At 46.2% G+C, this 26,484-nt stretch overlaps 2 protein-coding genes across 3 annotated transcripts in view; one reads left to right on the top strand and one right to left on the bottom strand.

Annotated features, from left to right (window-relative positions):
- Window positions 1-1,681: 1,681 nt before the first annotated feature.
- Window positions 1,682-26,484, bottom strand: part of LOC117185747 — an 82,596-nt gene continuing 57,793 nt past the window's right edge. Inside the window, exons 2-5 of the mRNA XM_033395080.1 lie at window positions 4,244-5,429; window positions 2,846-4,171; window positions 2,082-2,767; window positions 1,682-1,910 (exon numbers count right to left, since the gene is read on the bottom strand). Of these exons, the coding sequence (XP_033250971.1) occupies window positions 2,302-2,767; window positions 2,846-4,171; window positions 4,244-4,860 (2,409 nt within the window). The 5' untranslated portion in view covers window positions 4,861-5,429 and the 3' untranslated portion in view covers window positions 1,682-1,910; window positions 2,082-2,301. The remainder of the gene's footprint in view (window positions 1,911-2,081; window positions 2,768-2,845; window positions 4,172-4,243; window positions 5,430-26,484) is intronic.
- LOC117189995 lies at window positions 20,331-24,178 on the top strand. Of its 2 annotated transcripts, XR_004473620.1 has the most exons (4): window positions 20,331-20,965; window positions 21,038-22,363; window positions 22,442-23,127; window positions 23,299-24,178. XR_004473620.1 is itself a non-coding variant. In XM_033395081.1 (3 exons), exons 1-3 carry the CDS (start codon window positions 20,349-20,351, stop codon window positions 22,905-22,907), a joined length of 2,409 nt encoding a protein of 802 aa, XP_033250972.1. In that variant the 5' UTR covers window positions 20,331-20,348; the 3' UTR covers window positions 22,908-23,273. The 2 variants fall into 2 exon arrangements, 1 of the variants encoding a protein (XP_033250972.1); XM_033395081.1 differs by lacking the exon at window positions 23,299-24,178 and having other exon boundaries at window positions 22,442-23,273.

Raw genomic sequence — 26,484 nt, 5'->3', positions numbered from 1 at the left:
TGTAGCATTACGAAAGATTTGAACAACGAACTCGCCTGCCGGAGTAGAGTGTCTTGATATTGCAACTAATTACGAGTATTAACGCAATTTGCTCTTCATAAAACATTCGGTTCCGCATTGCCACCATCCCCCCAACCCCCACCATTCCCCGGGCAATTGAGAATGTCCCAAACCCGGACAGGTGCCTATGAGGCAGGTGTTTCGCCACTTTGTCTTGGCCAGGAAGCATTTGGCATGCGTTCATTTATTTAAACTGATTTTGTTTTTCTCTCTCCTTCGCTCTCCTTCGGATTTCCTTTTATTTTTAGAAAACTGCGCAATTTTCATTGATTTTGGTCAGACCGGGTCTGCTTTTTGTTGCTCAGATCGTTTACGACTTGGTACACACAACAATAAATACTATACAGAGTTATGTGTGATCACATCGTACAATATATTATAGAAATTCGTGTCGGGAATTTATAATTTCCATTCGCTTAGATTCTTTGAGCGGCAGGCACGTTTTGTAACCGAAAATCCATTTGATTTCAAATATTTATGGAAATTTCTATAGCTTTTTTCGGTGTGTTGTAAAGGTCTACCACCTTTGAGTGAGTAGGGGGCGATAATTCTGTTGAAGAGGTTTCTATGATTTGAAAAATAGATCCCAATGGGGTTTAATATGTTCCTGTTTATAAGATATTCCTCAAAAATCGGCTGAAGATACAATCTACCCTTTTTCTTCCTTTTTCACCTTCTGTAAGTATTCCGTAATCCCCTTTATAGCTCTTCAAACTTGTTTTACGCTCTTTGCACACTCTTTGAGCATCGTTTACATTAAATGATAGAAATTCCCCCTCGTAATCGTTTTCACCTGCTGCTTGGGTCGCACACTTATGGTCTGATCTGGTAATTGTCGACTCGAATGGATTTCCAGACCATTTACCTTTCATTTCGCCCGCCCACACGCCCAAATGGGCCTCGTATCCAGAGACAAGTCAACTTTCAACGTGCTTTGCTTTGCTTTGCATATACATTTATTTATCTGAGACATTTATTTAGACACAAATACAAGATATATTTCTATAGTATATTGTATAGTATGTATGGATACGCTCTATTTGTAGGCCATATAAGCTGTTTGAATACAACTAAAATGTACAGACTAAACGACTAAAGACAATGCGTTTTGCGATTGCCAGCAGAGTGTGTGGTAAAAAGATGAAACTAATTGCTAAACGAGAGCTATTCGATTATATGTAATTATGGATTGCATTCGATCAACAGTTTGCACAACATCTAAACTATGAGGAGAAAATCGATTGCATTAATTTATAAATTCATTTTAGCTACATTTTAGGTGTGTGTGTTTTTTTTTTCCACTAAATGATTACACGGTTATAATCGTAATCGTAATATTTCTTACTTTTTAGTTACACATTGACATTGCCATTCGGTTTTATACACATATATATCTATATATATATATACTCATATATATAGTATGTTTAATCTTTATTTTGTGGCTTTTTTTTGTGAAATTTTCTTGTGTGTTTTTGTTTTTTCTCGTATTTGACTGATTCGCATGAATGGCTTTTCCATAAAATTAATAAAATTGGTTTTCCAAGTAATTATTAAATTAAACATAAAATTAAAATCACAATTTTATAGACTTGATGTGTGGATGTGTGTGTGTGCGGTGTGTATGTGTATATTTGTTGCTGTGTGTTCTGTCAGCATTTCTATACGATTCTTCCTTCAAACTCTGCTTTCAGGGCCTTCCTTCAATCATTCATTTAATCGTTTCTATTCCATTTAGATATATTCTTGTTGAATATTTCATTGGAAATTCGGTCGTTCTTGGGGCATAGCAGGGAAAGGCACAATGTTAATTAAAAATTGCTGTTGCAAGCTATTTAAATTGGTGAAAGCTGCCACAGAGAGAGAGAGAAGGAGAGAAATATTATTTTTCCCAGTTTAATATTTGTTTAATTCAAGTCTCTAGTTTTTGCACGAATTTAATAAGGAAAAAAACAATCAAAACGCAGCACGATTTGCATTGCCACGCCTCCCCAGCAGCCGCCCACCCGTTTGGCACCCACCTGCAGGAACACACGCAGCGTTCCAAATGTTTGTAGTTTTCCATCTTATTGTTGGTTGGTTGGGTTGTATTTTGTAGATCTCTCTGTTGTTGGGGGTCGATGGCAGCTAGAACCGAGTTGGTAACGAATCATCATCATCTGCTACTTCCTCATCATCCTCATCATCGTCATCATCTTTAGCTACTTCTACATCATCATCATCATCATCATCGTCAACATCTTAAAGATACAACGTCGCCTGCTGCCTCTGATCGAAATGATGTATATAGAGCTTCTTCTTGGACTTCTCTTTGGATGGCCGCAAGTCCAACACCAGATTCGCCAGGCTCCTGGGCCGTGATAAGCGTCGCGTCTTCTTCTCCGGCAGCTTGTTCGAGTCGCCCGATGTCCGGCCGCCGCTTCGCGACGAGTCCAGCGTCCCCTCGCGCGGATTGTGATGGTTATTGCTGCTGGAGCTGCGGCTGTGCGGATGTGGCATCCCCAAAGCCGTGCCCGGTGCCCCCGACGACAGATGGCCGTGCGCATTGAGGATGCTGCCGCACTTGAGAACCACATCGGGTGGTGTGCCGGGCGATGCGTTCAATGCCGGTACTGCCGCTGCCTTGCCATGGGCTGAGATCGTCGGCGGCGTCATGGGTATATTATTGTTGTCCGGCGTCAACTGCAGGCTGCTGAGGCTTTTGTACCTACGGAGAGGAATGCATGGATGGATCGATTTCTTGTCTCCCTCGGGAATATCTGTGATGGTAAAAGCGCATCCTTACCTGATGTGAAACAGCGGGGATTGCGGTTCCAGCGCCTCCTTGGCTGGCAAATGATTGTTGGGCGTCAGCACCTTGCCGTGATGGGGATGCGGATGGGGATGCGCGTGCGGATGGGAGCTGTGCGAGTGGTTGTGCAAGGAGCCATGATGATGGGCAGCTGCCACCGCAGCAGCAGCCGCATTGGCCACAGCATTCGCCGTATTTCCATTGGGGGTCGTCGGCTGTTGTTGCATCTGCAACTGTTGCTGCTGCTGCTGATGGTTGTGACTGTGACTGTGACTATGGCTGTGACTGTGACTGTGAGTGGTGGCGGTGCCGGTGCCGGTGCCTGTGGAGTTGCCGTTGCTGCTGCTGCCGGCACTGTGGGCATTGGCATTCTTGATGTAAAGCTTTGGTAGAGTGGGACGTTGACGCTTCTCCGCCGGCTTCTTGCCGGGTATCGTCTCAATCGGCGGCGGCACCGGCTTGATGTCCTCCTGTATATGGCTATGGTGATAATGATTCACCATGTGATGGCCATGGCTATGCTGATGCGGATGTGGATGTGGATGCTGGTGCTGATGCGGATGGGGATGCTGGTGGTGGCCGTTGCCTCCGTTGCCTCCATTGCTGCTGCTATGCTTGTTCGACTCCAGGCTGCTGTTGTTGTTGTTGGCGGAGGAGGAGGCGGCTTGCTGACTCGACTGCTGATGGGGGATGGGGGCACGGATGAGGCTGCAGTAGTTGCCGCTGCCGCTGTCCGTGTGGTGCGATTTGAGTGTGGGCGACTCGCAGATGGGCTCGAAGCGCGCCAGGCCCTTGGAGAGGGGCGTCAGGCCCCGCACATAGTCGTAAATGTGATCGATCTCGTTGTACTCCTCGGCGATCTCGCTGTTCAACGCGTGCTGGTGCTGCTTGGACCAGGAGTCGCAGCTGGCGCTCTTGCGCAGCACATAGCCGCTCTCCGCCAGTCCGCTGGCCATGCCCGCGGCCGTGGGCAGCATCACCACCGGCAGCCGATTTCCGCTGCCGTTCCGACTGTGGAACTTGGAGCCCTTCTTCTCCTTCTCGCTCAGCTTGAGATCGACGATCTGCAGGCGATCGCGCGCATCCGCCAGCAGGCGCTGGGCCTTTTCCAGAAAGCGCGTGTACTCGATAAAGTGCTCCAGCTGCTCCATGTTCTTGACCCGCTGCAGCTTGATCTTTGCGTTCAGCGGCACTGGCGCCAGATCGGTGTCCTTATGCAGGGGCAGGGCAAAGATCCGATCGATTTCCACGTATCCCAGCAGCCGCAGTTCGGGGACAAAGGGCTGCTTCAGTCCCTTGGGGGCACTGCCATGGACGAGTCTGTGTGTGTTTGGGGTCAAGGATTATAGTAGAGATCCTGTAGGGAAGGGAAACCTTGAACCATTTACTCACCTCACAATGACTGGCATCCGCTTGAGGAGCAGATTCTTGACGGTGTGCACACCGCTGATGCTGTCCTCGCGCGCTATGGCCGAGAACTTGGCTTTGGTATCGAGTGGCAGATTGATGATCTCGTCCTTGATGTTGCGGCACTGCAGGTACTTGCCGTTGTCGTTCATCGTGGTCAGCAGCTCGCCCGCGTGGATGGTGCGGTTCATCTGCTGGCAGCGGAACGTCTCCCGCACAAGAACGCGGGCATTGCGGCGACGCGACAGCTCGAGGACCGAGTCGATGCAGCGAGTCGAGCGGCCATCCTCGCTGAGCAGCTCAAAGTAGCCGCCATAGGTCTGCGGGATGAGCACCTTGGCCCCCACATTGGTGGGCTTGCGACCCTCCTTGATCTTGATGGGTTGGGCAAGGATCTGGTACTTCTTGCCGGCGCTCAGGAACAGCGCCGTGCTCTGCAGCGAGGGGGCCGAGAGCGTGGGCACGCCGAGGGCCTGGTGCTGGCCCTTGAGGATCTTGGCCACCGCCGGCAGGGGTTGCTTGGAGAAGTCGCGCAAATAGACGGGCATGGCATCGCCGAATCGGGAGGCGGCCAATATGATTTGGCCATCGGTGGCGGCCATGTCGCGGTTGAAGAACGAGAGCAGTTTGCTGCGCGCCAGTTGAACATTAAATGAGAGTAAATTTCATTGGACTGGCTGACGTAGCTGCTCTCCACCCACGGCTCCCTCCTCGGTTTCGCTTCCGTTGCCGCTTCCGTTGCCGCTGCCGCTCGCTTTGCTCTCGTCCTCCTCCTCTGGCTCCAATTCCAACTCCAACTCGTGGGCGTTGGCGTTGATCTGATCCTCGAGAGCGCGCCGCTTGGCCAGCTCCTGTTGGCGCTGTCTCAACAACAGGGCCCCTCGGCTGCAGCAGGCGTGTGCGATGTCTTCGTCGGTGGGCGTGGAGGTGGCAGCTGGCGCACCCGCTGTATGCGGCTGATACTGATTCTGGTTGTGGTGGTTCTGGTTCGTCAGCAGTCGCGTGGATGTCTGCAGAGCGTAACTGAGATACTGCATTCGGTTCGATTTACTCTCCACCCGCTGGCCACAGTGTGCGAATTCTTCTACAGCTGCTGCTGCTCTCAGACTCTCTAGCTCTCCAGCTGTTGCGATGTCAGCCTTGGTAGTGTCCTTTGTTTGATCTTTGAGTTCTGCAATAGAGGATTTAAAGAGGAAATTAATCAAAAATGCCCAATAGAAATATAGTCCTATTAAAAAGCAAACCAAACGGTAAGTATGGCAATCGATTAATCGAGCTATCGATTTCCGGTATTTGCATATTTGGTACTTTTTACAATCAAAATAAAAACCCAAAGAAACCCCGCTCGCACCTCTGCCGCGCTGCTGCTGCACGAATGGACATTAGTTGAATGAAATGTTGGTTAAAATTTCCACTTTTGGCTCGAACTTAAAATATTTTCCCGTCTCTGCGGATCAGCAGAATCCGCATCAAGTTCTCACACTCGCAGGCGGACACACACACAAGCACAGCGCACGGACAGGGTGTTATTTATGAGGCCCATAAAGTAAGGAGACGAAGACGACGACGACGATAGAATAGACAAGACGACTGCGACAATGCCCCAAACATCCCAGAGGAGAGGCGAGGCGAGGCGAGCGACAGGAGTCGATATGGCCATGGGCCAACAGAGACCGCTGAACCGACCAACAAATGGCAAGACATTAAAAGTACTTAAAGGATATTTGCATATTTTATGGCCAAACATAAATGTGGCTGATTACAAGAGTCCCCAAGAAGAGGACAGACATCTGCTATGCTGCCATGCAATGCAGATAGAAGCGGCAGATGTGTGAGCGGGCGGCTGTATTCCCCCCCACCCGCCGCCACACGATCAATGTTGTGCCATTTGCATGTGGCATACAGGGATATGGCCAGATTCACTCCAGCAAATTAGTTGGCAATTAGCAAAGTGGCCGGGCCGTCGCATCAGCTGGCCAGTTGACTTTGGCTTTCGGCCCGGAAGAGCATCCATCTTCTAATTAATTTTCCATTTGAACTGAAACGTGCGTCTGTGCCCCGTCTATAGCCGGTAGCGGCTACCACAGGAATAACGATGGTAGCATCGGGAGCAGTTACAGCATCAGCAGCAGCGGCAGCAGCAGCTGCCGTAGTGCCCATAAAGCGACTTTTGCTCATAAAGCATTTAACGAGCCCTCGAGCCTTGGGGCAACCAAAAACCAGATGCATCTGTAATTAATATTGGCTCGTATAACCTGCAAAAATTTAGTTTGTCCGAAAAAGTTATTAAATCTTTTTTAGCCCCTGGCGTACAACCGCGACCATTAACAGGCAACGCGAAAATTTCCTTAAGGCTGAAAATTTAATTGATTTTTTATGATTCGATTATCGTATACAACTCTGTGTTGGCCCCCAAGCAAGCCTAATCTAGCCTCAAATGTTTGCTACTCATTTCGCTACACGTTTCCTTTTTATTTTTTTGTTTTTCTGTTTAGTGGATCTGCTTTCCAATTAATTGCCAGACAAAGGCTGAGACGCCAACATGGTCGGCAATTAATTTTCACCAAAAATTGATGCCGCCGCCATCGTCTCGGAGTCTCGGCTGCCGAGCAGGAGAGGATTGGTATTGGTCCAGCAACAACCACCGACCGACCGACCGACTTGTTTCCTGGCTTGTACGTGTCTGGATTTTTTCCTGCTCGTTTCTGTTTTATTGTTGCTGCTGTTCTTCTTTCCTTTACTCTCCTTTTTTGCTGCTGTTGTTGTTGTTGTTTGTAAGTTTTGATGTCACACAGTGACACAGTTGCACGTGCGGAGTGCTCGTAATTTGTATTTGGCCTCGTCTCGCATTTACGTTGATCTCATCGAAAATGTCTTAATTAATTTGTGCGCTGAGGCGCCCCAACGGGAAAGTGGCACAACAGAGCAGAGCAGAGCAGCCTGCCACCAGCCACCAGCCACCGACCGACCTGCAGATCCAAGCTGACAACAAAAAAAAAGAAGAAGGAAATACAGGCGGCAGAGGAAGGGAAGAAACCCACTTAATTTATGACTGGGACGACACATACTCGAAAGATGACTTCGCATGAAGCCCCACAAAAGGCTTACAATTTTTTGCAGACGCTTTTTTTTTTGCCTCTGCGGAATCCTTTTCAACATCCTGCTTGCCTGCCTGCCACAGTTTGATGGCCCCGAATGTCGTCTGCCTGTTGCACTGTCTGCTCCCAAGCCCCCGGGAGGAACTATAGTCGACCCAGGCGAAACACTTGAGCAAATGAAGCCCCCAAAGAGTCAATATGTGTAAGCGAGTACTGCAGATCGGGGCAAAACAGGGAGAGTTATGCTTATGAAAGATATGTACATACATATGTAACCCAAGACGCAGCCCGAGCCGAGCCGAGCACATAATGAGATACGCAACAGCTTCAAAAAATAAACCCAAAAGCAACAACAACTGCTAAAAGAAGAGAACGAAACGGAAAGTAGTCGGAAAGAAAAGGAAGTGGACAAGAATAAACGACTAGTCGATGCGCTGTAAAAGCATATCGATTTTGATCAATAAATAAAGAATACAAAATACTTCTACTCGTTTCGCCTTTCACTATCGATGCATCAATAGAATATCGATATTAGTTTTGGGCTAATTTCTGGGATCAACAAGGGTCACACTATTGTCTTGTGCGCGCTTTTAACAACCGTTGCTGCCGTCGCGCCCCGCGAAAAATGCAAAAAAGTGAATACCGTGTTTTTTTAATTGTGTTGAAATCCCGGAACCATATAGCATAGCCTGGTGCTACCCTAGGGGCACAGGCTGCAGGCGAAATAAAAGGAGTCGAAGGCAAGTGCGATAAAAGCAACGTCAAAAGGATTAGAGTGATGTGCAGCTGTAAATCCACGTACGTATGTGAGCTTTTGCGAGTGTGCGGTTGTGTGTGTGTGTGTGCAAACAGAACATGTCTGTGCATAGGTGGGTGGCGTGACATGGCTTGACGTTGCCTTCGGCTTTTGTTTGTCCCGAACAAAAGCCAGAACTAGCAAAAGCGGGAAGAAAGGCACAGCGGCTGCCGGGCGGGGCAAAGGAAGTAGAAAAGGAGAAGTGTAAGGAGCACGACCTGCTTGTAAGCCAAAGAGCTCATAAAAGGAAACACCCATACATACACACATGCTGGCACCGAGCCCGAGTGTGGGTTCGTGGGTGCATGTGTGTATGTATGGCTCATTAATCACACTAAAGAGTTTTACAAAATGCAACCCAACTCCGTCGCTGACTGCACCGAAAAGGAGAACCAACAGATTTTGTAGTTGTAGTTGTAGTTGTAGCTGTAGCTTTTGCTGTTGTCACCAGTTTAAGCTGCGGCTTAAGAAATTCTGCGCCCGTCTCAGGGAAGCCGCTTAGGCAAAGCCAAGGAGCCACCCAAGGCGTTTTTTTTGGAAGGTGAGGCATCTCAAGAGTGCGCTCCCCACAACAGGTGCCTATTTTGAACCAATTGCGTGACAAAGAGAGCGCGCGAGTGGGAAGTGTGCGAATACACCTTGATATATGTACCTCCTTCAAGGCTCTCCAATAATACTCCCCCCACAAGTCTTCACTCTCTCTTTGCACTAAAACCCTCTCCACTCACCACTCTCCACTCCCCGCTCTTTGATATTCCTCCTGCATAAATGCACTATTCCTGCCAAGGCGACGCTTTTTATGCTTCTCTTTCTTCGTTTTTCTTTATTTGATTTCATTTCAGTTTTGTCAAGCATTTTTCTGTGGCGCAGAGGAGCGCCTTCTTCAGCCACAGCATCCACAGTGCTCCACTCCTTCCAGCTCTCGACTATCTCCGCTCCTACTCCGGCTCTCAGTCGCCTTATTATGCCGTTCCTAGCACTTTTGATTGCTTTTTATCCGCGGGTTTCATAGCTTACAGCTTTGTGGCTTATATTTATCCCCTATCCCACTCCACCTCCCTCTCTCATCCTCTTTCTCAGCGTGACTAATGACGTGCCGGACCCTGGACAACGCTTGAGTTTGTTTAGTCTCCATCTCCCTTCCACTACCCCTTCGCCCAGTCCATCGTCGTGATGTAAATAAATGAAATAATATTCTCTTGCTGGTTGTCCCGCCATGAAAAATTAACGCCGACTTAGTGATGTAAAAAAACCTCGATGCATCGGGCATCGATGTTTTTTTGCCGATGTTTTCCGATGTTTTTGCTGCTACCACTAACCATACAGTATATAGATGTGCCAGTTCATACAACGAAAGCGTCACACACTGGCTAGCGCGTTCAGTACCCCAGAGTGAGTTCATCATGAGAGAGAGAGCGCAGAGAGAACATCTTTGCATGTGTTAGTACACACGCAATATGTTTCGACAAAAATATGTGATTGTATGCTTTTTCAGATTTTTTTGAACTCTCTCAGGTCTGGTTCTGTTTTGCCACCAGCATGTTTTAGTGTATGGGTGCACATGCATTCTCACGTACTTTGCGTGTGTGTGTTTAGTATTGCTGGCCGCTAGAACCAAAGACTATACAATACCAAGATGTCGCCTGAGCGACCAAAAAGCTGTTCTATGGTGGGTCCTAACATTAGGACCCAAAAGGCACGAGGGAGCGCGCGGGGTTTCAATTCCCTTTTCGCCTGTACTTCGTCTCTACCGCGACCCCGCTGCCCATCGGTTTCGTCTGTTCGGCAACAGCACCGTCGAAGCGGTGCACTATGGTCCGAATGACCACTTTTGTTGGCCAAAACCTAATTTTTCAAAGTCAAAGCTGAAACCTTGTTTTGATCGCGCTGTATTCGAAAAAGATGGACCGTTAAAGCTGCGTACCAGAAATTTCGATAGATGGCGCCACTTCTGCAAAATCAGCTGTTCAACCCAGCTATTGTTATCGAAAAGCACGTGAAGGGAAAAAGTGCCGGATTAAGAACAATTTTAAATCTCTCAAAAGTTAAAAAACGCAAGGAACTGATTAAATTTTTTTGATGAATATTAATCAGTCGGGTTTGTATTACGTGTTTTGAGTTGTGAACTGTATCTAGTAGTTGGGATGTCTTCGTAATTGTAGGTTAAAGTGAGTCGTTCAACAGGTGCCACCTTGTAATAAAAACTAATTTTTGAAAAGGTGTACAAAGTGAGTCCTACCTAGTCCCACCCTGAAACCTTTTGTGTGTTGTAGATTAATAAATTCTTTTTGAAATGTATATAGTAAGAAATGCCACTTTTCACCACAATGCTTTAAATTTGCATTATTAGATCATTACCTCACATTCAAAAATGCAGAATTTTTTGCCTTATGGCATTCAGAAAAGTAAAAAAAAGCAAAAAGGAAAATGTGGTACTGGAATTTTTAAAATCAGCACTTAATGGTGACATATCAGAAGAAATGACCACAGCATTTGTTGAAACCAGCAAAAAAATTTGTTATCGGTTGACAACAAAATGGAAAATATGCAGGTCAAATATAAAGATGTTTCAACGGAAATATGTGGATTGGCTTGATCAACAAACAAGTGTAGCCGTCCCAAAAGCCTTAAGGTCAGTGGGACGCCCTGTATTGTTATATACCAAAAAAGGTCGCAGAGCACAAAGAAGGCAGGCTGCAGATCTTGTTACATCAGAGAAAGGAAACATCAATTTATTGATTCAAGCGGCAAGCATTGCCGCACGAAAGCGAGGCAAACACGACCTCGCTTTTGTGCTAAGACTTCTCTCTGTATGCCCAGAGAAGGCCAAAATAGTTCGCAAGGCTGTGCAGGACCCAGTAGGAAAGCCGACCCCGATCTCCCCTGACGAGGCGTTAGCCCTGCTTCTCGACAAGGATCTTAGCAAAGAGCAGTACTGTGCAATAAGGGAGCAAACAAAACGGAAAAATCTGATCGGTTACATCATGCACGGAAGTGCAGCCGAATGCATAATTTTACAGACGTGTTCCACCGAGCAATGGATACATCAGATCCTATTATTTCATCGGCAAATCTAGATAGACGTATTCAGAGACAAAACAGAATAAACCTTCCAACTGAAGTTTTGGAAATGTTATCAAGCGAAGGTAGCCCATTAGAAGACCACGGTCGGAATGAAGATGATTATGATGATAATTTTGGATTGCAATGGAGTATGGAAGTGGAAAACGAAGAGCATGAGGCTTAAAAACATGTAGGTGTGTATAATCTGGTAAACTAACTAACAGCACAGTTAGAATAAATGTAAATCTTTTATATTTCAGAGCCCCTTGACAAAAGCAACCTTTAAACAATTATTTTTTTGACTTGGATCACAAATTTTGTTTATATTTAAGTAAAAAAAATTTCTTTTAGGCATCCAATGCCTCTATTTTTAATAAAGATGTTGAAAATATGGTCAAGACTTGTTTTTCACTATAACTAATAATTTAAATATGCATTATTAAAAAAAGGGGCGGTGCCACACCCATTTTTATACCCGATACTCAAAATGAGTATTGGGGTATATTAGATTTGTGGTAAAAGTGGATGTGTGTAACGTCCAGAAGGAATCGTTTCCGACCCCATAAAGTATATATATTCTTGATCAGCATCAATAGCCGAGTCGATAGAGCCCTGTCTGTCTGTCCGTCTGTCCGTCCGTCCGTCCGTCCGTCCGTCCGTCCGTCCGTCCGTCCCCTTCAGCCCCTAGTGCTCAAAGACTATAAGAGCTAGAGCAACGATGTTTTGGATCCAGACTTCTGTGATATGTCACTGCTACAAAAATATTTCAAAACTTCGCCCCGCCCACTTCCGCCCCCACAAAGGACGAAAATCTGTGGCATCCACATTTTTAAAGATACGATAAAACCAAAAACGCAGAATCGGTGAGGATTACCATATCTTCTACAGTGCAAAATCTGAACCAGATCGTATAATGATTATAGCCAGAATCAAGAAAACAATTTCATTCTTTCTCGCTCTGTCTCTCTCTAACACACAGGTTTCATGGTCGGTTTTGTCAATTGCAAAATATGAGTTCAAGGATCTCATAACCTATAAGAGCCAGAGCAACCAAATTTGGTATCCACACTCCTGTGATATCGGACCTTGACCGTTTCGTGTCCAAATTTCGCCACACCCCCTTCCGCCCCCGCAAAGGACGAAAATCTGGGGCATCCACAAATCTCAGAGACTATTAAGGCTAGAGTAACCAAATTTGTTAGATCTCACTATAAAACGTATATCTCAGAATTTCGCCCCGCCCCCTTCCGCCCCCACAAAGGACGAAAATCTGTTGCATCCACAATATTGCAGATTCGAGAAAACTAAAAATGCAGAATCATAGATAATGACCATATCTATCAGATTGCTGAATCTGGATCAGATCGGATCATTTTTGTAGCCAAAAGCAAGAAATCAATTTTTAGTGGCTACGCAGCGCCCGACGTCACGCTCAGACTGATTTTCTGTCTCTCTCGCACGCACTCTTTGTCGTGTGGTTCAATTTTAGCGGCGTCTGCCGCAGGAGAGCCATACTGACTTAGTATCGGGTATAACTGTAGAGTTGCGGTGTCCGCAGCAACTCACAACGTTCCCCCTCGTTTATTCTTAAATCCACTTCTTATTGATTATATAAATCCAATACAAAAAACTAAATTAAAAAATCTTGTTCCGTTCGGGAGTTATTAATTTTGGCCAACAAAAGTGGTCATTCGGACCATAGTGCGGTGGTCGCGGATCGCCGATGTCTTTGGAGCGGCACAGTGGGACCTTTGGCCGTCTCAGCTTGCTAAATTAGTTAGTTAGTCAATAAATATTTGTACACTGAAAAAATTTTAAACTTTGAGTGCTTATATCTCCTAAACTAAAACTATCTTGAAAATTCGATTTGAAAATTCTCTATTAGATGCGTACATTCAATTTATCTAAAGCACTCATTCAATTTTTTGACTATTTCGGCTGAGTCCCCACTGTGCCGCGCCAAAGGCATCAGCGACCACGCTGCCCTACGGGTTCGGCACGCAGCACTGACATGCTTTCAGTGCGCTTGTGTGTGAAGCTAAAAGCCGTATATGCTGCGGGCGAAACCGGTTTATGGCCGTGCCGACCTAGGACATACACACATATACACAACTACAAGCATATTTCTGGGTTGGCTCGAGCTCGTGCTGACCGAGGCATTGACGAAGCCGAGTAGCACTTCGGAGGCGAAGGTAGCGTAAAAGAGAATTGAAGTACTAGCCCCGCGCGCCCGTACCATGAAGCGTCAAACGAAAATTGAAAAAGCATTTGTTCCTCATGCGACATCTTGATATTGTATAGTCTTTGCTAGAACTGAAATTTGAGTTTGGTTCTTTTTTTGGGTCTTTTGATGGACTGACCTACCGCCACAAAATAAATGAAGAATGGGCAGGGGGTGTGGGTATGGTACACTAGGGCGCGGGAAATGAAATAAAAGCTGTTATTTGTTTGATTTATACCACAAAATATAAAATATTACAATAATATAATTATACATTTATTTCCTTATTTTAACAGGTTTATTATAAATTATAAAAATTATGCAAACGCCGTCGGTTCTCGACTTTTTTGTTTATTATAACTAAAACAATGATGTATCTAAATATACAATATAAGAAAAAATATACACCCTTGATCATAATAATAGGTACACAAAAAAAATGAAACAGGGAAACCGCCGAACAACAGAGCTTTAAGCGATATTGCGAGTTGACATCACATTTTGGCTGATCAAAATAATAGGTACAGTGTCAGTAAATTTTGAATATCAAGTGAATAATTTGGAAATTCTTGGCTTTTTGGCAATTAAACATCCATTTCATTTAACTACAGTCTAAATATAAACAAATAATTATTTTTTTTTACAAGAATAGGCCAAAAGTCTTATTGTACAGCCCAATTGGCTCTTAGTCTGAAAAAAGAAGGCCAATCTCTACGGGCCATTGCTAAATTAATGAAAAGGTTTCATAATTTTGTTGAAATGCTTTAAAAATAAAAACCTAGTCAGGAAACTCGCGGAAAGCCACAGAAAACAACCATAACACGTGACCACTACATACTTTTCTTTGAGGAATAAGGACCCATTTAAGTCGTCAAGGGCTATTGTATCAGAAATTGCACTAGAAGTTAGTGCTCCAACGATCCGTAGACGGCTACAACAAGCCAGCCTTCCAAGGAGAATAGAAAGAAAGGTCCAACTTACGCGTCAAAAAAATTTAGCCATGGGGCAAACTTTTGCTAAAGATCATAAAAACTGCGCAGGATGCGCCGGAGAGAAAAAGTGGAGAAGCCTTTTATGGAGCGACGAAACTAAAATAAATTTATTAGGGAATGAATGTGAAAGCAATGTAGGAAGCCTTAAAAGAAAGAATTTTGATCCATGTTTCACAAAAAAAATTTGTCAAACATGGAGGTGCCAGTTAAAGATATGGGGCTGCTCATCCTGGTACGGCGTAGGTCCATTTTTCCTGACAACGAACAGAATGGACGCTGGGCAATACAAACCCAGATTGCAGACAGTTATGCTATCTTATGCTGAAGAAAACATGAGTTTCCATTGGGTATTTAAGTAATATAACGACCCAAGGCAGACATCCAAGCTTTTGACCAAATTTTTTGAGGACCAAACAATAGACGTTTTAAAGTGGCTTCTTAAATTTTCCGACTTAAATCCAATCGAAAACTTGTGGGCAGATTTACGAAACAAAATTGGCTAAGTTTTCATTTTCAAATAATCAAAAATTATGCGAGGGCATCCAAAAATTGTGGTATGAGACAACTGCTTATTAAAAGTACGCCAAAAATAATTATAAAGGTGACAAAAAATAAAGGTGGATACATCGGATATTAACTATCAAATCCCATTAAGGCAACAACAAAATAATAATAACCAGTTTACAAACTTTTTTCATAACAATACTTGAAGTGTACCTATTATTTTGAGCAGCATGATATTGACTGTGAAGTACAAATGGAGCTATTTTCTTTTATAACATTATCTTATAATATAATCAAGTTTATTTGATTGAAAACAGATACTTAAGGAATAATTGAGAACTAATTTTAAGTTTAATATATTGCATAAAACCGTTTTCTGTTATGTTAAAGTTTACGTAGATGTGTGTACCTATTATTATGATCAAGTGTGTATATATACTTAAATAAATATGCATAAATATAAATGGAATTGGTTTTACATATATTTCAAATCAATTGTCACTCTGGGGTACTGAACGCGCTAGCCAGTGGGTGACGCTTTCGTTGTATGAACTGGCACATCTATATACTGTATGGTTAGTGCTGCTACCGATTTTGAGCGATGCATCGATGCACAAGTATTTCTGGCTTGGGGCGAGACCGTAGCTGGTAATACTCTAAATGGGATAATTTACTGCGCTTTTCTATTACCAATTCCAAAGGATCGTAGTAGATCTGCACCACTCCACCACGGACACTGATGCCCCACCTACATGTGGCAGAAAACGCGAGCAACAATAACGATTTCCACACTTGACAAATGAAAGAAAAAGAAAAATAGAAGATAAAAGCGAACAAAAAAAGAGAACTCAAGAATGGAACAGTCGGCCGCCGACTGTCGGCGTTAATTTTTCATGGCGGGACAACCAGCAAGAGAATATTATTTCATTTATTTACATCACGACGATGGATAGGGCGAAGGGGTAGTGGAAGGGAGATGGAGACTAAACAAACTCAAGCGTTGTCCAGGGTCCGGCACGTCATTAGTCACGCCGAGTGAGGAAAAGAGAGGGAGGTGGAGTGGGATAGGGGATAAATATAAGCCACAAAACTGTAAGCTATGAAACCCGCGGACAAAGCGGATAAAAAGTAATCAAAAGTGCTAGGAACGGCATAATAAGGCGACTGAGAGCCGGAGTAGGAGAGGAGATAGTCGAGAGCTGGAAGGAGTGGAGCACTGTGGATGCTGTGGCTGAAGAAGGTGCTCCTCTGCGCCACAGAAAAATGCTTGACAAAACTGAAATGAAATCAAATAATAAAAAACGAAGAAAGAGAAGCATAAAAAGCGTCGCCTTGGCAGGAATAGTGCATTTATGCAGGAGGAATATCAAAGAGCGGGGAGTGGAGAGTGGTGAGTGGAGAGGGTCTTAGTGCAAAGAGAGAGTGAAGACTTGTGGGGGGAGTATTATTGGAGAGCCTTGAAGGAGGTACATATATCAAGGTGTATTCGCACACTTCCCACTCGCGCGCTCTCTTTGTCACGCAATTGGTTCAAAATAGGCACCTGTTGTGGGGAGCGCACTCTTGAGATGCCTCACCTTCCAAAAAAAACGCCTTGGGTGGCTCGTTGGCGTTGCCTAAGCGGCTTCCCTGAGACGGGCGCAGAATTTCTTAAGCCGCAGCTTTAAGTGGTGACAACAGCAAAGGCTACAGCTACAACTACAACTACAACTACAAAATCTGTTGGTTCTCCTTTTCGGTGCAATCAGCGACGGAGTTGGGTTGCATTTTGTAAAACTCTTTAGTGTGATTAATGTGCCACACATACACACATGCACCCACGAACCTACACTCGGGCTCGGTGCCAGCATGTGTGTATGTATGGGTGTTTCCTTTTATGAGCTCTTTGGCTTACAAGCAGGTCGTGCTCCTTACACTTCTCCTTTTCTACTTCCTTTGCCCCGCCCGGCAGCCGCTGTGCCTTTCTTCCCGCTTTTGCTAGTTCTGGCTTTTGTTAGGGACAAACAAAAGCCGAAGGCAACGTCAAGCCATGTCACGCCACCCACCTATGCACAGACATGTTCTGTTTGCACACACACACACACAACCGCACTCTCGCAAAAGCTCACATACGTACGTGAATTTACAGCTGCACAGCCCTCTAATCCTTTTGACGTTGCTTTTATCGCACTTGCCTTCGACTCCTTTTATTTCGCCTGCAGCCTGTGCCCCTAGGGTAGCACCAGGCTATGCTATATGGTTCCGGGATTTCGACACAATTAAAAAAACACAGTATTCACTTTTTTGCATTTTTCGCGGGGCGCGACGGCAGCAAAGGTTGTTAAAAGCGCGCACAAGACAATAGTGTGACCCTTGTTGATCCCAGAAATTAGCCTAAAACTAATATCGATATTCTATTGATGCATCGATAGTGAAATGGTGAAACGAGTAGAAGTATTTTGTATTCTTTATTTATTGATCAAAATCGATATGCTTTTACAGCGCATCGACTAGTCGTTTATTCTTGTCCACTTCCTTTTCTTTCCGACTGCTTTCCGTTTCGTTCTCTTCTTTTAGCAGTTGTTGTTGCTTTTGGGTTTATTTTTTGAAGCTGTTGCGTATCTCATTATGTGCTCGGCTCGGCTCGGGCTGCGTCTTGGGTTACATATGTATGTACATATCTTTCATAAGCATAACTCTCCCTGTTTTGCCCCGATCTGCAGTACTCGCTTACACATATTGACTCTTTGGGGGCTTCATTTGCTCAAGTGTTTCGCCTGGGGTCGACTATAGTTCCTCCCGGGGGCTTGGGAGCAGACAGTGCAACAGGCAGACGACATTCGGGGCCATCAAACTGTGGCAGGCAGGCAAGCAGGATGTTGAAAAGGATTCCGCAGAGGCAAAAAAAAAAGCGTCTGCAAAAAATTGTAAGCCTTTTGTGGGGCTTCATGCGAAGTCATCTTTCGAGTATGTGTCGTCCCAGTCATAAATTAAGTGGGTTTCTTCCCTTCCTCTGCCGCCTGTATTTCCTTCTTCTTTTTTTTTGTTGTCAGCTTGCACCTGCAGATCGGTCGGTGGCTGGTGGCTGGTGGCAGGCTGCTCTGCTCTGCTCTGTTGTGCCACTTTCCCGTTGGGGCGCCTCAGCGCACAAATTAATTAAGACATTTTCGATGAGATCAACGTAAATGCGAGACGAGGCCAAATACAAATTACGAGCACTCCGCACGTGCAACTGTGTCACTGTGTGACATCAAAACTTACAAACAACAACAACAACAGCAGCAAAAAAGGAGAGTAAAGGAAAGAAGAACAGCAGCAACAATAAAACAGAAACGAGCAGGAAAAAATCCAGACACGTACAAGCCAGGAAACAAGTCGGTCGGTCGGTCGGTGGTTGTTGCTGGACCAATACCAATCCTCTCCTGCTCGGCAGCCGAGACTCCGAGACGATGGCGGCGGCATCAATTTTTGGTGAAAATTAATTGCCGACCATGTTGGCGTCTCAGCCTTTGTCTGGCAATTAATTGGAAAGCAGATCCACTAAACAGAAATACAAAAAAATAAAAAGGAAACGTGTAGCGAAATGTGTAGCAAACATTTGAGGCTAGATTAGGCTTGCTTGGGGGCCAACACAGAGTTGTATACGATAATCGAATCATAAAAAATCAATTAAATTTTCAGCCTTAAGGAAATTTTCGCGTTGCCTGTTAATGGTCGCGGTTGTACGCCAGGGGCTAAAAAAGATTTAATAACTTTTTCGGACAAACTAAATTTTTGCAGGTTATACGAGCCAATATTAATTACAGATGCATCTGGTTTTTGGTTGCCCCAAGGCTCGAGGGCTCGTTAAATGCTTTATGAGCAAAAGTCGCTTTATGGGCACTACGGCAGCTGCTGCTGCCGCTGCTGCTGATGCTGTAACTGCTCCCGATGCTACCATCGTTATTCCTGTGGTAGCCGCTACCGGCTATAGACGGGGCACAGACGCACGTTTCAGTTCAAATGGAAAATTAATTAGAAGATGGATGCTCTTCCGGGCCGAAAGCCAAAGTCAACTGGCCAGCTGATGCGACGGCCCGGCCACTTTGCTAATTGCCAACTAATTTGCTGGAGTGAATCTGGCCATATCCCTGTATGCCACATGCAAATGGCACAACATTGATCGTGTGGCGGCGGGTGGGGGGGAATACAGCCCGCCGCCCGCGCACACATCTGCCGCTTCTATCTGCATTGCATGGCAGCATAGCAGATGTCTGTCCTCTTCTTGGGGACTCTTGTAATCAGCCACATTTATGTTTGGCCATAAAATATGCAAATATCCTTTAAGTACTTTTAATGTCTTGCCATTTGTTGGTCGGTTCAGCGGTCTCTGTTGGCCCATGGCCATATCGACTCCTGTCGCTCGCCTCGCCTCGCCTCTCCTCTGGGATGTTTGGGGCATTGTCGCAGTCGTCTTGTCTATTCTATCGTCGTCGTCGTCTTCGTCTCCTTACTTTATGGGCCTCATAAATAACACCCTGTCCGTGCGCTGTGCTTGTGTGTGTGTCCGCCTGCGAGTGTGAGAACTTGATGCGGATTCTGCTGATCCGCAGAGACGGGAAAATATTTTAAGTTCGAGCCAAAAGTGGAAATTTTAACCAACATTTCATTCAACTAATGTCCATTCGTGCAGCAGCAGCGCGGCAGAGGTGCGAGCGGGGTTTCTTTGGGTTTTTATTTTGATTGTAAAAAGTACCAAATATGCAAATACCGGAAATCGATAGCTCGATTAATCGATTGCCATACTTACCGTTTGGTTTGCTTTTTAATAGGACTATATTTCTATTGGGCATTTTTGATTAATTTCCTCTTTAAATCCTCTATTGCAGAACTCAAAGATCAAATAAAGGACACTACCAAGGCTGACATCGCAACAGCTGGAGAGCTAGAGAGTCTGAGAGCAGCAGCAGCTGTAGAAGAATTCGCACACTGTGGCCAGCGGGTGGAGAGTAAATCGAACCGAATGCAGTATCTCAGTTACGCTCTGCAGACATCCACGCGACTGCTGACGAACCAGAACCACCACAACCAGAATCAGTATCAGCCGCATACAGCGGGTGCGCCAGCTGCCACCTCCACGCGCACCGACGAAGACATCGCACACGCCTGCTGCAGCCGAGGGGCCCTGTTGTTGAGACAGCGCCAACAGGAGCTGGCCAAGCGGCGCGCTCTCGAGGATCAGATCAACGCCAACGCCCACGAGTTGGAGTTGGAATTGGAGCCAGAGGAGGAGGACGAGAGCAAAGCGAGCGGCAGCGGCAACGGAAGCGGCAACGGAAGCGAAACCGAGGAGGGAGCCGTGGGTGGAGAGCAGCTACGTCAGCCAGTCCAATGAAATTTACTCTCATTTAATGTTCAACTGGCGCGCAGCAAACTGCTCTCGTTCTTCAACCGCGACATGGCCGCCACCGATGGCCAAATCATATTGGCCGCCTCCCGATTCGGCGATGCCACGCCCGTCTATTTGCGCGACTTCTCCAAGCAACCCCTGCCGGCGGTGGCCAAGATCCTCAAGGGCCAGCACCAGGCCCTCGGCGTGCCCACGCTCTCGGCCCCCTCGCTGCAGAGCACGGCGCTGTTCCTGAGCGCCGGCAAGAAGTACCAGATCCTTGCCCAACCCATCAAGATCAAGGAGGGTCGCAAGCCCACCAATGTGGGGGCCAAGGTGCTCATCCCGCAGACCTATGGCGGCTACTTTGAGCTGCTCAGCGAGGATGGCCGCTCGACTCGCTGCATCGACTCGGTCCTCGAGCTGTCGCGTCGCCGCAATGCCCGCGTTCTTGTGCGGGAGACGTTCCGCTGCCAGCAGATGAACCGCACCATCCACGCGGGCGAGCTGCTGACCACGATGAACGACAACGGCAAGTACCTGCAGTGCCGCAACATCAAGGACGAGATCATCAATCTGCCACTCGATACCAAAGCCAAGTTCTCGGCCATAGCGCGCGAGGACAGCATCAGCGGTGTGCACACCGTCAAGAATCTGCTCCTCAAGCGGATGCCAGTCATTGTGAGGTGAGTAAATGGTTCAAGGTTTCCCTTCCCTACAGGATCTCTACTATAATCCTTGACCCCAAACACACACAGACTCGTCCATGGCAGTGCCCCCAAGGGACTGAAGCAGCCCTTTGTCCCCGATCTGCGGCTGCTGGGATACGTGGAAATCGATCGGATCTTTGCCCTGCCCCTGCATAAGGACACCGATCTGGCGCCAGTGCCGCTGAACGCAAAGATCAAGCTGCAGCGGGTCAAGAACATGGAGCAGCTGGAGCACTTTATCGAGTACACGCGCTTTCTGGAAAAGGCCCAGTGCCTGCTGGCGGATGCGCGCGATCGCCTGCAGATCGTCGATCTCAAGCTGAGCGAGAAGGAGAAGAAGGACTCCAAGTTCCACAGTCGGAACGGCAGCGGAAATCGGCTGCCGGTGGTGATGCTGCCCACGGCCGCGGGCATGGCCAGCGGACTGGCGGAGAGCGGCTATGTGCTGCGCAAGAGCGCCAGCTGCGACTCCTGGTCCAAGCAGCACCAGCACGCGTTGAACAGCGAGATCGCCGAGGAGTACAACGAGATCGATCACATTTACGACTATGTGCGGGGCCTGACGCCCCTCTCCAAGGGCCTGGCGCGCTTCGAGCCCATCTGCGAGTCGCCCACACTCAAATCGCACCACACGGACAGCGGCAGCGGCAACTACTGCAGCCTCATCCGTGCCCCCATCCCCCATCAGCAGTCGAGTCAGCAAGCCGCCTCCTCCTCCGCCAACAACAACAACAGCAGCCTGGAGTCGAACAAGCATAGCAGCAGCAATGGAGGCAACGGAGGCAACGGCCACCACCAGCATCCCCATCCGCATCAGCACCAGCATCCACATCCACATCCGCATCAGCATAGCCATGGCCATCACATGGTGAATCATTATCACCATAGCCATATACAGGAGGACATCAAGCCGGTGCCGCCGCCGATTGAGACGATACCCGGCAAGAAGCCGGCGGAGAAGCGTCAACGTCCCACTCTACCAAAGCTTTACATCAAGAATGCCAATGCCCACAGTGCCGGCAGCAGCAGCAACGGCAACTCCACGGGCACCGGCACCGGCACCGCCACCACTCACAGTCACAGTCACAGCCATAGTCACAGTCACAGTCACAACCATCAGCAGCAGCAGCAACAGTTGCAGATGCAACAACAGCCGACGACCCCCAATGGAAATACGGCGAATGCTGTGGCCAATGCGGCTGCTGCTGCGGTGGCAGCTGCCCATCATCATGGCTCCTTGCACAACCACTCGCACAGCTCCCATCCGCACGCGCATCCCCATCCGCATCCCCATCACGGCAAGGTGCTGACGCCCAACAATCATTTGCCAGCCAAGGAGGCGCTGGAACCGCAATCCCCGCTGTTTCACATCAGGTAAGGATGCGCTTTTACCATCACAGATATTCCCGAGGGAGACAAGAAATCGATCCATCCATGCATTCCTCTCCGTAGGTACAAAAGCCTCAGCAGCCTGCAGTTGACGCCGGACAACAATAATATACCCATGACGCCGCCGACGATCTCAGCCCATGGCAAGGCAGCGGCAGTACCGGCATCGAACGCATCGCCCGGCACACCACCCGATGTGGTTCTCAAGTGCGGCAGCATCCTCAATGCGCACGGCCATCTGTCGTCGGGGGCACCGGGCACGGCTTTGGGGATGCCACATCCGCACAGCCGCAGCTCCAGCAGCAATAACCACCACAATCCGCGCGAGGGGACGCTGGACTCGTCGCGAAGCGGCGGCCGGACATCGGGCGACTCGAACAAGCTGCCGGAGAAGAAGACGCGACGCTTATCACGGCCCAGGAGCCTGTCGAATCTGGTGTGGGACTTGCGGCCATCCAAAGAGAAGTCCAAGAAGAAGCTCTATATACATCATTTCGATCAGAGGCAGCAGGCGACGTTGTATCTTTAAGATGTTGACGATGATGATGATGATGATGATGTAGAAGTAGCTAAAGATGATGACGATGATGAGGATGATGAGGAAGTAGCAGATGATGATGATTCGTTACCAACTCGTTTCTAGCTGCCATCGACCCCCAACAACAGAGAGATCTACAAAATACAACCCAACCAACCAACAATAAGATGGAAAACTACAAACATTTGGAACGCTGCGTGTGTTCCTGCAGGTGGGTGCCAAACGGGTGGGCGGCTGCTGGGGAGGCGTGGCAATGCAAATCGTGCTGCGTTTTGATTGTTTTTTTCCTTATTAAATTCGTGCAAAAACTAGAGACTTGAATTAAACAAATATTAAACTGGGAAAAATAATATTTCTCTCCTTCTCTCTCTCTCTGTGGCAGCTTTCACCAATTTAAATAGCTTGCAACAGCAATTTTTAATTAACATTGTGCCTTTCCCTGCTATGCCCCAAGAACGACCGAATTTCCAATGAAATATTCAACAAGAATATATCTAAATGGAATAGAAACGATTAAATGAATGATTGAAGGAAGGCCCTGAAAGCAGAGTTTGAAGGAAGAATCGTATAGAAATGCTGACAGAACACATCCACACATCAAGTCTATAAAATTGTGATTTTAATTTTATGTTTAATTTAATAATTACTTGGAAAACCAATTTTATTAATTTTATGGAAAAGCCATTCATGCGAATCAGTCAAATACGAGAAAAAACAAAAACACACAAGAAAATTTCACAAAAAAAAGCCACAAAATAAAGATTAAACATACTATATATATGAGTATATATATATATAGATATATATGTGTATAAAACCGAATGGCAATGTCAATGTGTAACTAAAAAGTAAGAAATATTACGATTACGATTATAACCGTGTAATCATTTAGTGGAAAAAAAAACACACACACCTAAAATGTAGCTAAAATGAATTTATAAATTAATGCAATCGATTTTCTCCTCATAGTTTAGATGTTGTGCAAACTGTTGATCGAATGCAATCCATAATTACATATAATCGAATAGCTCTCGTTTAGCAATTAGTTTCATCTTTTTACCACACACTCTGCTGGCAAATCGCAAAACGCATTGTCTTTAGTCGTTTAGTCTGTACATTTTAGTTGTATTCAAACAGCTTATATGGCCTACAAATAGAGCGTATCCATACATACTATACAATATACTATAGAAATATATCTTGTATTTGTGTCTAAATAAATGTCTCAGATAAATAAATGTATATGCAAAGCAAAGCAAAGCACGTTGAAAGTTGACTTGTCTCTGGATACGAGGCCCATTTGGGCGTGTGGGCGGGCGAAATGAAAGGAAAATGGTCTGGAAATCCATTCGAGTCGACAATTACCAGATCGGACCATAAGTGTGCGACCCAAGCAGCAGGTGAAAACGATTACGAGGGGGAATTTCTATCATTTAATGTAAACGATGCTCAAAGAGTGTGCAAAGAGCGTAAAACAAGTTTGAAGAGCTATAAAGGGGATTACGGAATACTTACAGAAGGTGAAAAAGGAAGAAAAAGGGTAGATTGTATCTTCAGCCGATTTTTGAGGAATATCTTATAAACAGGAACATATTAAACCCCATTGGGATCTATTTTTCAAATCATAGAAACCTCTTCAACAGAATTATCGCCCCCTACTCACTCAAAGGTGGTAGACCTTTACAACACACCGAAAAAAGCTATAGAAATTTCCATAAATATTTGAAATCAAATGGATTTTCGGTTACAAAACGTGCCTGCCGCTCAAAGAATCTAAGCGAATGGAAATTATAAATTCCCGACACGAATTTCTGTAATATATTGTACGATGTGATCACACATAACTCTGTATAGTATTTATTGTTGTGTGTACCAAGTCGTAAACGATCTGAGCAACAAAAAGCAGACCCGGTCTGACCAAAATCAATGAAAATTGCGCAGTTTTCTAAAAATAAAAGGAAATCCGAAGGAGAGCGAAGGAGAGAGAAAAACAAAATCAGTTTAAATAAATGAACGCATGCCAAATGCTTCCTGGCCAAGACAAAGTGGCGAAACACCTGCCTCATAGGCACCTGTCCGGGTTTGGGACATTCTCAATTGCCCGGGGAATGGTGGGGGTTGGGGGGATGGTGGCAATGCGGAACCGAATGTTTTATGAAGAGCAAATTGCGTTAATACTCGTAATTAGTTGCAATATCAAGACACTCTACTCCGGCAGGCGAGTTCGTTGTTCAAATCTTTCGTAATGCTACATATATGCAAATACATTGTAGTCCCCATTCGATGCTGGTGCTGGGGCTTTTGCTGATGCTGGGGCTTTACCTGTGTCTGTGGCAGGAACTGTATCTGGAGATGGAGCTGGAGCTGGGGGCAACGAATTGAATAACATGAAAAATGCGCTTACATTGCGATATCATCTCGTTTATGACGTTGCCACAATTAATCAGCCGCATGCAACCGAGGAGAGGGACACCAGAGGACAGAAAGGAAACTCTACACAGTGTGGATCGTCTCGCACAGCTGTGGGCCTTGGGGTCCGTCGGGGAGGGTGTGGGGCAGGGAGAACAAAACCAACCCATAAACGATTCTCTGCTCATCAAATGTGCAATTTATAACAACAACAGACGCCTACGCCATAGACCTTTGGGTCCCATAGAGTCTCGGGCTCTGTCTGAGGCTCTGACGGGAAGAGACCTGCATGTTGCCCAGCCATTTGCTACAGTTATGGCACCAGGAAGACTGCATCTGGCCCCGGACCGGCATCCAAGCAGCTGCCCCTTACCAACACTCCTGTGAAAGATCTCTTCTGGGCGATTTGTATCTGGATGCCTGTTTAAACTGTGTGTAAATCGCCCTAAACTACGCATCAGTTTCGGTTTCAATCTTGCCAGAGCTATGGACTCTGTGTTTTCTCTCTCTATCTCTCTCTCTCTCTTGCATGCTGCTCTTCGCTATTCTTCTGTTTCCCCTCTCTTTCTGTGCTCCAGCGAATGTTTATTTTGAGGAAGTGGCTTCGTTTAGCGTGCAGCTTTATCGCGATATACGGGATGCGTGGCAATATCGGTATAGCGGTAACAAATTGCCTTCCATTCTGCTGCAGCGTTCGGCTTCTCTTAACCTTTGTCTTCTTTTGATTCTGGGTAAATCGTGGCCCAGTTCGAAAACGCTTCCGCCATGCAAATAAAAGTTCCCGCCGCTCAATTACGCAATCTATAGAGGAGGATATTGAGAAAGAGAGACATCCCTATAAATTTCACAAACAATTTACACGTGTTTATCTGTACAGTGTGTCCAGTAAGTATACTAAATTATATGTATGTACATGGTACATGGTAACAACACTTTCTTGACGTACTGTACTCACACATAGTACCTGCAATGATGTGTCTTTTCTGTGTGTTGGGGTCTTTGATCCATCTGATCTCCAATTACGAGCGCGGGAGGGGGGGTGCTTTATCGACTTGTTTGATATACTTCTCTTCGGCGGCAATTGCACAACTGCTGCAAACAGCAACAGGAACAACTGCAGAAGAAACAACTGCTACAACTGCCTCGATAATCATTCAAA

The sequence above is a fragment of the Drosophila miranda genome (assembly GCF_003369915.1).
Source record: "Drosophila miranda strain MSH22 chromosome Y unlocalized genomic scaffold, D.miranda_PacBio2.1 Contig_Y1_pilon, whole genome shotgun sequence".
Lineage (NCBI taxonomy): Eukaryota > Metazoa > Arthropoda > Insecta > Diptera > Drosophilidae > Drosophila > Drosophila miranda.
This window is presented reverse-complemented; position numbering and strand designations above follow the sequence as displayed.

What these genes read in the sequence shown, in the direction of transcription:
- LOC117189995 (XM_033395081.1), top strand. Translation starts at nt 20,349, where the DNA reads ATGGCCGCCACCGATGGCCAAATCATATTGGCCGCCTCCCGATTCGGC. An exon ending in CGGATGCCAGTCATTGTGAG is followed by an intron (nt 20,966 to 21,037) that starts GTGAGTAAATGG and finishes AAACACACACAG; the next exon opens with ACTCGTCCATGGCAGTGCCC. An exon ending in TCCCCGCTGTTTCACATCAG is followed by an intron (nt 22,364 to 22,441) that starts GTAAGGATGCGC and finishes TCCTCTCCGTAG; the next exon opens with GTACAAAAGCCTCAGCAGCC.